This window comes from Azolla caroliniana, unplaced genomic scaffold, assembly GCF_043228905.1.
Source record: "Azolla caroliniana isolate FFs.n. ecotype wild unplaced genomic scaffold, voAzoCaro1.0.p SCAF_21, whole genome shotgun sequence".
In the NCBI taxonomy this organism is placed as follows: domain Eukaryota; kingdom Viridiplantae; phylum Streptophyta; class Polypodiopsida; order Salviniales; family Salviniaceae; genus Azolla; species Azolla caroliniana.
Window position 1 is genome coordinate 5,262,231 of NW_028230456.1, and position 11,541 is coordinate 5,273,771.

General features: G+C 37.8%; 1 protein-coding gene across 6 annotated transcripts; it reads left to right on the forward strand.

Moving 5' to 3' along the window:
* The first annotated feature begins 260 nt into the window (after positions 1-260).
* Positions 261-6,342, forward strand: LOC147850471 (uncharacterized). 6 transcript variants are annotated; one of them, XM_087336488.1, is made up of 11 exons: positions 261-578; positions 1,378-1,421; positions 1,804-1,906; positions 1,975-2,107; positions 2,405-3,012; positions 3,090-3,387; positions 3,469-3,697; positions 4,123-4,272; positions 4,531-5,046; positions 5,640-5,957; positions 6,046-6,342. In XM_087336488.1, the coding sequence occupies exons 1-10, from the start codon at positions 383-385 to the stop codon at positions 5,949-5,951; spliced, it is 2,589 nt and encodes an 862-aa protein (XP_087192614.1). In that variant the 5' UTR covers positions 261-382; the 3' UTR covers positions 5,952-5,957; positions 6,046-6,342. The 6 variants fall into 6 exon arrangements, with proteins under 6 accessions (XP_087192614.1, XP_087192619.1, XP_087192616.1 ...); XM_087336493.1 differs by having other exon boundaries at positions 2,405-2,964; XM_087336490.1 differs by having other exon boundaries at positions 2,408-3,012.
* Positions 6,343-11,541: the final 5,199 nt, after the last annotated feature.

Consider the following 11,541-nt stretch of genomic DNA (forward strand, 5'->3'; position numbering starts at 1 on the left):
ATCATGGATCATTTATACTAGCTTCGAGTGCAGATGCTATATACATTGGATGACTATAACAAATCCTAGGAAATAATGGTTTAGGGTTTCATCTTGAGAGTTTGATGAAGAAAGAAAAAGGTGAAGGGTGAAGGAAGGGTCCAAGAGAGTCTTAATTAGAACTCAGAAGAGAACCCCATGAGGTTGTGACAAATTACAAAAGTAGCCCTAGAGCCTCAAGGAATATCAAAACTAGCCTTTTTCCTCTGTTTCAGAGATATATGGCCTTTTGGAATCTTAGCTCTGAAACCCTAGTAATACCCCTACTCTGTATCCTCTTCTCTTCCCCTGTTTCTTCTCTTCTTCTTCTTCTTCTTCTTCTTCTTCTTCTCCATAACCCACCATGACTGCAGGTTCTAGGGTTTTAGCTCCTTCTTCCTCCTCCTCCTCTGTTTCTATACCTTCCAATGCTCGTAAGGTCATCCATGACCTCAAAGAGATCATTAACAACACTAATATTAGCGATGAAGAGATCTATTCCGTTCTCAGAGACTGCAACATGGATCCTAACGAGACGGTGCAGAAGCTCCTTAACCAAGGTGTGCTATAAAATTTGTTGTTTTGACAGGTTTTTTTTTTAAATTTTTACTTGCTTGCCGGTATTTCTTTTTTTACGTCATAGAATTAGGGTTTTGTTTTTTGTTTCCATCTCAAGTCATAGATTTATGTTATAAACTCATACACAACCCTTCACATTTGCCAGCTTATTCTGTTTGGAATTGTCACTGGTCTCTATTTTCACGATCGCATCTCAAGTCATGGCTTCACAACACTATGAACAATCTTTTCACAAAATTAAGAGTTTTGTTTTCTAGTTGGATTTGTTGTTCTCCATTTTCTTAGAATGATGATTTTGTTTCTAAGGCCGAGGATTGAAATTGCATACAATTAGGGTTTTTTGTCGTCTCAAGTGTAGTTTCTCTAATATAGTTTTCCCGTGTTCGAAAGTCTTGCTCCTTATTGCAAGAGCTTGTCATTTTTCTTTGCTTCATCTAAATACATAGACTTTATAACCTCATAAATTCGACTTAATTTTTGACTGATGTTTTTACATATAGTTCTTACTAAATATAGGCCTTTCAGTTTTAATGTTTACATAGTAATCGTTCTCTATTCCTAAGAGTTAAGAGTTCTGTATCTTTAGTAGTATTAGGATTAGGCGTTTACAGCATCTCAAGTTACATCTTTACATGGTATAGTTACGTTTTTGTTATTTGTCATTTTCTCTTCCTTAGTAGTTCTTAGAATCGTTTTTTTGTCTAAAGGAATGGATTAGGTTTTATTTCATCTGAAGTAATGCCTCTATTCATGATTGGATTTTGTATTATTTTTTGATAGATACATTTCATGAGGTCAAACGAAAGCGAGACAAGAAGAAAGAGGTGAGTTTCCATGCAAAATGCCTCCTAATTGTGTACATCCTCTTACATGCATGCACATGATATAAAATAGATTCACCACTCGTCATTGTCATGAAATGCAGTTGTATGGTGGAAAGTGAACATCAATTTAATGATAACTTCTGTTTTATGTAGGATTAAGTTTTATCATATACACTGAAAGTGAAACGTCAGAGTAGGGTTTAAGGGTTTTGCATAAAACGCTAAACTTTTAGCCTAGGTTTAGGGTTTAGGAAGGAAGACTGAGCATCGATATAATGCTTAGGGTTTAGGTGTAATGGGACACAATAACATTTATAAACATATTGTTTAGGCAAGAAAAACAGTACTTTTAACAGTCTATCTGTATCATTGTTTTTTTCAGAATGCAAGCAAGGAAGCTACTGAAGTAAGAAGTAGAGCTCTAGGCAGTGCCTCTTCTTTGAGAGGTGGAAGACCTCGTGGTCGTGGAAATTACCTACCTCGTGGTAATTGAAAGAGTTCTTTTCTGTTAACTGCAAGATTATATAGATTATATTTAGTCATTTTTATGAAGTTCAATTCTGCATTGTAGATTATAATAGCAATGGTCGAGGGCAATCACTTGGTAAGCAAAATAACAGTCTTCAACAGAATGGGAGATTAGAAGAGATGCAAGAACAAACTAAGGCTAGTTCTTCCAGTATAAGGTTTGATCCTTTAGACTATATTGGTTAGTTGAAAACTTTGGAACACCCCCGAGTTTTTCTGTATTTCACTAAATACCCTTAATTTTTTGTTATTTCCCTAAATACATTTAGTCAATCCCCTTTCACTCAGTTTTTTTGGTTGACTAGGGCATTTGGGAAAATAGTTAACACTTGGGGAATTTGAAGAAAAAAAGAAAAACTCGGGTATTTCATAGTTTTTCCCACTTGCTTTTTGGAATCCAATAGTCTAGTGACATCCAACCTAAATCCAAGATTTTTTTCTTCCTTGATTTTTAGTAGTGGGTATGGACTTGGAGCTACGCCAACCTCTCATATATATGTACCAAATGGAACCCCCAATAACATGACTGTACAGGGAACTAGGGGTGGTTGGGGTGTTGCTGCAGGTCAAGCTACAATGGCTGAAATTTTGAAATCTCGGAATGCTTCACATGGAAACGCCAACGCTTCCATTGCATCAAAGCTTGTAGCTCAGCAGCCTCTTGACCCACCTGATGAGGATACCTTGCCATCCTCAGTATATAATGGGGCAGAGTCTTATGTTGACTCTGGATCAGGGGGCGGAAGCTTACATTCAGATGAGTCAAGTTCTTTCCAAGAGCATTTGGAAAAGTCTTCTGACATCCATCACTCGACCACCTATGACCATGTTGACAGGTTACCACCCTTTTTAGCCAATGTCAAGTCAGTAAATTCTGATATTCATCCTCCTGTAAAAGGTCCTGTTCCCCGTGAGCATACATCATCGTTGGAAACCAGCACGCAAGTTGAAGCATCATCTTTACAACCAACACCTGAGTCAGATGATCTATCTCAACAAAGCTCGTCTGCTGTAGGTAGCCAGTGCAATAGGAGGGCCTTGAATGTGACTGAGAGTGAAAAAGGTGCGTTTCACTCTTGATGAAGAATTTGCCCACTTATCTGTAAAAGTGATGCAATATCATCGTGATTTTTCTTGTAGGTGCTGGATTGGATTGGAGACCAAAATCCCCTGCTACATCAGGCCATAGTATCATGGAGGCAGTAACGAGTTCCACCTCAAAGTTGAACTTACAAGAGGATCAGCCAGTAACCATTCCAGATCATTTGCAGGTTCCTGAGGCAGGAAGGATATTTCCAACTTTTGGGAGCTTTGGTGAGGATTATGACAGTAATGTGAATTCTGCTGATGAGCATGAAGATGATAAGAAAAGTGGGCTATCTGCTGAAGGCAATTTGCCTGATGAAGCAGATCCTCTTGAGCAATCAAATCCTACTAGGTTAGCTTTGCTTTTATGGATTTTCTTGAATCACTATGTCGTTTTGTTATGTGCTGTGACAAAATTTCGTTTTTTATGCAGTTTGAAGCCTTCTGCATGTATGAATGATGACCACAAGAACCAGTCATTGACTTATGTGGATACTTTAGTTGCTAGAGAAGATGCCAAATTAAATATGGGCGCATCTGTAAATATACCCATTCCACAAACAGAGGTAACAAAGACAGAGACAGCTGTACAGAAAACTAGCCAACATAGCATTCCATCAGGAGTGCATAACTATTCTGGACCTACTCCAATACCCCAGATTGTGAGTAGAAAATCTACATATGAACAATTAAATATCATATTTATGAGGGTTCAATGTGTACCAGCCGTTATGTTATGCTATTATAGGGTCCTTTGTTGTACTTGCTGGTTTTTTGTTGGGTATTGTGCTAAGTTAAAGCTTTTGAGTGTGAAGATCTATTTCGAAGCCTCCAAAAGGATTTTAGTGTTCAACCATATTTTGATTCTTCATGGATAGTAGAGATTTACATGTGTTAATACTTTCCACCTATAAAAGCCTTGTAATTCATTAATTTATTATGAAATGGACACCATAGAGATAATCAACCCTGATTGCTCCTCATATCCTAGATGAATATATCTATTAAGTGTTGGTTAAGTATAAGGGATACCAACTTTGGCTAGTTCGGAGTTTTCTTAACATCACCAACTGGGGATATGGTGCAGTCTTATGTAGATCCGAGTACAAATGTGAACTATTTCAATCCTGCCTTTCGTCCCAATACTGAGGTTGATGCACGTTATGTGCAATTTGTATCTGCAACCTCTGCCAACAAATTGGCCCCTGCGGTGGTTGGTCAGGCTCCGTCACATGAGGTGAGTATTTATTGTTACTGAGATGTTACGTTCTTTTTCAACTAGTAAGCTGTGATCAATACCTAAAAGAAATCAATGCTGAAAGAAATAAGTCTTTGAATTAATATTTAACATCCCTGTCCGACTGCCTTGGTCTGGGTTTCAAAATTGTAATAGGTTTCCATTTAACAAAGTTAATTTTCTAATTTTTCCCTTAAAAATTTATATTAGAAGTCGGAATTTGGGGTCTCTAAATGCTTGTGTACTTGTTGTTTCAAGAAGAGTGGGAGCTCGATTGCACTTCCCATAGCAGCCCCTACGGCACCACCATCCACGATTCCTCAGCAGCACATTGGACCAATTCATGCATATCCAGCACAGCATGCAGGTGTTCCTATGACTCCATTTGGAGCTAATGTCTTTGGAATTCATTATGTGCCACCAAACTATGGATATATGCACTCGCCCTATCAACACAACTATGCTGGAAATACAAACTATCCACAAGCTCCTGGTAGTAACTATGCACATGGGAGTAATTATGTGCCAACTGTTGGAGCTGCCTTTGCTTCAGCCAATGCAGGGCCAATGAAATATGCATTGCCTCAGTACAAACCACCAGGAGCATCAGCTAGCACTGTTTCGCATTCTACAGGCTATGGCAGCAATTTTGGTGGATCGCCTTCTGGATTTACTACTATTAACTCGGCTGTAACTTCAACAACTCCCTCTGGCTACGGCGATGTAAATGGACCGCAAAACAAGGAGAGTAATCTCTACATTCCTAGACTGCAGGTTCGGAAAAACAGCATTAGAACTGTCCATCATTATTACCATGTCCATAACCATGTAGTAATTATGCATTAAGTGTTAAAGTAATTCGAAAGGCCCACTGTTTGCTTGTTTGGCAAGATATGTTTGTGGAGCAAATTGATAGGCTTAATCAGCAAATATCTGTCCTTGGTCAGTGTCAGTCCTGTGCAGACCATAGCTGTGTAAACTATACATGGGCGGACTTTTGCTAAATGTGCTTGTCTAAGTGATGCAGGAATTAAACAAAGGTCAGAAGTAGGCATAGTTAGCAAATGAATTAGACCTTTGCTATCGTAATCTGAGGCCCTGACCTCTGCCCTCCCTAATCATAGGCATCCAGACTATGGGTGGATGTTAGAAGTCAAAGATAGACACAATTAGGAAGCGGGTGATCTTTGGGCATTCTACATTATATGTTTCAGGGTATGGTCAAAAGTTGCCTGGTCCTGAGCGGGGCTATACATGTGCCCATAATGTGATTGCATAGTAACACCTGGACATATGGTTACGTGTATACGCTTGATGCTATGTTTTTGTTGTCATCTTATCTCATATGCTTATGTCATTATTGACAGCATGCTGAGGGGTCTGGAGTCTGGATCCAGAATACACCTGCTAGAGAAATAACGCCAATACAAACTAATTCCTACTACAACCTAATAGGTCAAGGCCAGCATACAAGCTTTTCTCATGCACAAACAATGCATGGAGTTCCAGCCGCAGCAACATATGCAAACTTGTATCATCAATCTCCGTCGGGCTCTGCCCCTGCAGCTCATCAAATGCTTTCTCATCCACAAGTATTGAGTGGTGTTGTAGGGACCCAGACTGGAACTTTTCAACCGCAACAGCATCGGGTACAACCGAACTGGCCACAAAACTACTAACAACTGGTAAGAGCCCATCGCAGATTTTGTTTTGGTGTATAAGTGATCGGTTCTGTATATGGATCATTTTGCTTTCTTTTTTTCCAAATGTCAGGGGAACACAAGGGTAGAGACAAAAGAGTGTACATAATAAGATTGAGAAATTTGTTCGCATCCGGAGGGTTAGCTACTTAACTAGCTTGGGCAGTTTTTGCTTGTATACCGAGTTTTTTAATGATAAAGCCATGGAAGAGCTGGTTCTTCGAGTTCTTGAAGATTTGAAGATATTCTAGATGAATAAGGCCCAGTTGTGGATTTTTTTTCTTGGTCCCGGTGCAAAGCGAGAAGCGCATGTATTGTAGGTTTACATTATTGAGTTTGTTTATCTAGTATATCATGTTGGTTTTGTTTATTTGGTATGGCATATTCAATGGAAAATGTGAGTAGTAATAGGTATTCTCAACACTTTGTTACAGCAGTAGTTCTTGCATTATGTTGCGATGTCTTTGGAAAAGCACAATCTCTTTGATAAAAAGAGTTCAGTTCGGGGCTAAAATGATTTACTTTCCCCTATCTGAGAAAATTGAGACTTGGAATTTGATTGTACAATCTGCTCCTTTGTGTCGCTGTCATGATTACAGATCATGGGTACGTGTGTTAAGCATAAATGGGTTATTGAAATCAGGATTATGATGGAGATGGTCATAGCAGGATGAGCTATGTAGCAGAACAGAGTTGAACATTTTGCAGTAAAAATTCTTTTGTTATCATTAGAGGTTTGATCTATTTTTCAGCATGAAATAGTAGAATTCTAATGTTGAGCAAGATGGGATAAATGGAAGAATGATGCACGTTGTATCTATTGTGGCATGACAGTGATCAATTTGAATTTGTGTTATCTATGGCATATGTTGAAAGAAAGTCCACTCATTAGGGCAGCATGTATTGATGAAACCTGTCCCAACATGTGAATCTTTTAATGAGGGTCCAACACGTTTATGCATGTGTATGAAAGTTTATGCATTCGGAGAACTGGCTTGTCATCATATTTCAGTTGCTAGTCTAATAAATAAGGTTATTACAAATTGTGTTCTCAAAATGTTCAGAATTTACAAATATAATAGTTTCTTGATTGTCTTCCCAGCGATAATTATGAAATATATACCTTGTGTTCTTTGAAATGGCACATTTGTATTATGCGAGTTGAAACCCTCAGCTTGACTGGTCGACTCAATAATTTATGCAAAATGAGCTACCAACATTAAGAAAGGTATACAAGTCTGAGATATAAAGAGAGTAGACAAAAATGATATGTATGATTGCATTGTTTTATGTAGAGCGTGTAATGCGGTGTCAAAGTTTGAAGGACTAGTTCATGGATAAGAATCATTCATAACATTTTCCCTTGTCATAAAACCTCCTCAGGGTAGCTATAATTTATTTTGCATGGATCTCATAATTCAATTTGACACATAAGTGAAAAGTACCATGTACATGCAGGTCTTAAAATTTCACATCGTAAAGAACTTCCATTCACATCCAAATGAAAAAGTTATGACCAAACACAGTCCATAAGTTTCTTTGTTATTCAGTAAACATAAAGAAACTTTAATATTGTTAATCGAATACATAATATGCATTGTCATTAAAATAAGAGGAATACCAAATTTTCATAAATGATCCTTAACTTGTATGGACACTAACTTGCATGAGTTGAAGTCGTTATCTACAATTGTATAAATCAAAACGTGCATGTTGGAACAAAAGCCATTGAAGACCTAAGACAATAAAGGCATCATCCAAGGTATATTATCTATCATTATATTTTGTTCACAAATTCATTTCTTTCAAATTTTGGGCAAAGTCGAACTTCTTTACAACTTTCAGCAATGTATCTCTAAAAAAGTAGAAAAAAACATGGATAAATTTGGCATATTGCACATTGAACGAACCTAATCTCATTATTTTGTAGTTTTGGAGGAACAATCCAAATTACATTGACTTTATTTAGAAATTCTAATTTGTGGCGCTTATGAGGTCAATTATTTTATAGTTCCAATTTCCACCTCATAGCTTGTATAGATTAGTTGTTGGAAATTGAATCAAGAAGAGCAAATTAAGTGTTAAATTTGTTATTAATAAAAAATGCAAACATTAGATACAACTTGTAGTTTGTGTTGAAGCATTGACTTCACATAAACAAGCATAAATTATGCATCAAAGCTTAACATCTTAACGTTGAGGGCCAAATTGGCCACATTTGTTGTTGCAATATCACTATATTGGTTGTGTCTACTAGCAATTGATCTCCCCACAAATGTTGGAATCTAATGTTAGGAGCATTAACATATAAGCTTAGGGAGTTAAAGGTGGTTGACCGAGCCATAACCACATTTGTTGTTGCAACTTGCAATATCACTATATCGGTTATGTCTACTAGCAATTGATCTCCCCACAAGTGATGGAATCAAATGTTAGGAGCATTAACATATAACCTCTTGGACGACCACATCATGATGTGCATAAGTATATAAAGGGCTAGGTGCCCTCGTGCGAGCTTCATCATTCACTATGCTCTGACTTATGTAATTCGTTTCCATGCCCAAATGTTCATGCATGACCATATAATATCCAATGGTAAGATTGTACCGTAGTATTCTATCCACATGTATAGAATGCTACGGTACAATCTTACCACTAGATATTATATGGTCATGCCTGTAACACCAAAGCATGAGCATGGGGTTCATAATTATAACATGGTACATTTAAGTATTCTTTACATGCTCGATGATCACAAAGTTGCGGGTAATTGATTGGGTGGAGAGCCCATATGCCGATTCCTTGTAGTTTAATTAATTAGGACGAAAACTTGTTGGATTGTTGAGAACAACAACTAAATTATTCGAGCACGGGTTGTTATTACGAATCCACATCAAACATCAAATTATTGTCCTTTTGGGATTTGTTCCCACCAAGGTATTTTTTAGGTATTATCTATGTAGAACTTACTTACAATCCATTTACCTTTCCATCGACCATCGAGATCCTAAGTTTCCAAGTGAACATATCCCTAGCCATTATTCGCCAGGGCCTTCACTTTTCGGAGAATCTTGTTCCCATAGAGCTTGTAGCTTGGGGGACGACCACAAAGGGAACCCTATTGGGATACTCCGAATTTGAGTGTATTGGATAGTTATAGTAGCCCGTAGGCGCAAGATGTAGCTCATGGGGCGGTCTCCTGGACACAGTATTTTCATGCATAAGTATAAACACAAATGTGTTAGTGGATATTATAGTTAGGAGGCATGAATGTTCTCACATTAGCAAGCCATCTAAATATATGTTGACACAAGTACGAACACAAATGTGGTGATGGATACTATAGTTAGGAGGCATAAATGCTTTCACATTAGCAAAGCCATCTAGATGCGCCCTGTGTACATAAACAACATGGAAGGCATGAACGTTCTCACATTAGCAAGCCATCTAAATCCACGTTGACACAAGTACGATCACAAATGTGGTGATGGATACTATAGTTAGGAGGCATGAATGCTTTCACATTAGCAAGCCATCTAACCTCGTCCCGTGTATAGAGACAACATGGAAGGCACGAATGTTCTCACATTAGCAAGCCATCTAAATCCACGTTGACATAGGTACGAACACAAATGTGGTGATGGATACTACAGTTAGGAGGCATGAATGCTTTCACATTAGCAAGCCATCTAGCCACGTTGCGTGTACAAAGACAACGCAGGAGGTTGCTCGATATAGAGAGGTGCGTTGTGCTAGTTCCATATCCATAGTATTTATGTACAGGGTGGTATCCCCCCTAGTATCGATGTATGGGGGGGGGGGGGGCAACTTTGAGTAGTTTTTGCCAAACCCCAAAGAGACAACAAGGAAGGTTGCTCGGTACAGAAAGGTGCTTGTGATGGTTCCATATCCCTAGAGTATTGATGTACAACAGGGGCCAACTTTTAGTCTTTTCTGCAACCCTAAGAAAGTTTGGGGGGATATAATATATATTGTATGTCCTACCTAATAACACCTAGAACGGACACACCCTAGCTGGCCCCCGGGCAGTCATCGATTCTTTCATGGGACACATTTGCGGGGTTTGTGGTGAATGAATCATGATCGCCAAGGGACTAAACTATATGTAATCGATCTCTCGAACTGTGCGTTTGTTTTTGCGTGTGAAAAGAATCATCCGCGGGAGGAGGAGCAGAAAGAAGGCATATAGAATATGAAAAGCTCATGTGAACATGTGATATATGTATTGGTTTGTTTGGTTTTTGGTATTTGGGTGAGAAGGGATGGGAGAGTATGTATGAATACTGTATGTATGTATGGCTATGGCTTCCTCTTCTCTTTTTTAATTTGAGGCAAAGAATCAGAGGGTGAGAGGAATGTTTGGGGAAAGAGAGAAAGAAAAAAGGAAGAAGAAAAAAAAAGGTTTAAATTTGTGATGGTTCTCTTCTGTGGGTGTTTGTTAAACTCTCCCATTCTTTGCTCCTTTTTTTCTCCCCCCCACAGGTATGTCTCTAATGCTCTCTGTTTCTCCTCCTCTGTTCTACTCCCCTTCTCTCTTTTCTATCCCTGCATGTTGATTGATCTTATCTTCACATTGTTCTTTCTACTTCATATGAGAGAGGGGAAGAGGAGAGAGGGAAGATTTTGCTTCTTCCCCTTTGCTAATCTTGCATATAACACAAACCCTTATGTGGAAAACTAATTTTGTGTTTGAACTAATATGAATGCATATTTTACCGTGATGGATTGGTGTATACCTTTTTCAATGGATACTTTATCTCGCAGAATCCGAATTATGTATGCACTTTCAATCCTCTTCTCATACTGTGATTTCCTCTTGTTTTTTTTACCAAATATACATGGTTCTTGAGCTTTGATCCTTCCGAAATTGTACTTTCTTTGTTCTTCATCAAGAATATGTCTTATGTGCATTCATTAAGAATATATCTGTGCGTCACTCTTGCATTATTAAGATGGTTTTTGAAAACTGGATCCTTCGCAAATGCTCTTATTATTGTTTTTCATCAAGAATTACTCTATATATGCACGATTTTTTCATTCATTAAGAGTATATCTATACATGATTCTTGATTTCATTCAGCATATCTCCATACATGGTTCTTTAAATTCAATACTTCTCAAAGTAAAAAAAATGGTCATGACAATGATTTACATGTATAAATGGTCAAACCGCAATTAAGCATTTATTTAGATGCAATTCTTGAATTTGTTAGTAATAGATGAGCACATGAACCTTTGGATTTGTATTGGGAAAAAATGCTTTGCTAATCAGCCAAGTTAATTTTCATGCATGGAGCATGGAAAATCACGAAAATATATCAGAAGTTTGTTGGAATCTAATAGAAAGGCTATATATTTCTCCTGGATTTTGTTCCCTTTATAAAATATCCGAGCTACCAAGAGTTTTAGGCAATATTATTTTTAGATTATGGTTGGTTGTTAAATATTGGTGTGTTTAATCAATCAAGATGGTGCTTGTACTGTATTGAGCATGAATCCTAGTTTCCTTGAAGATTGGCATGCCTGCTATCCAGTTATATTCTCATAC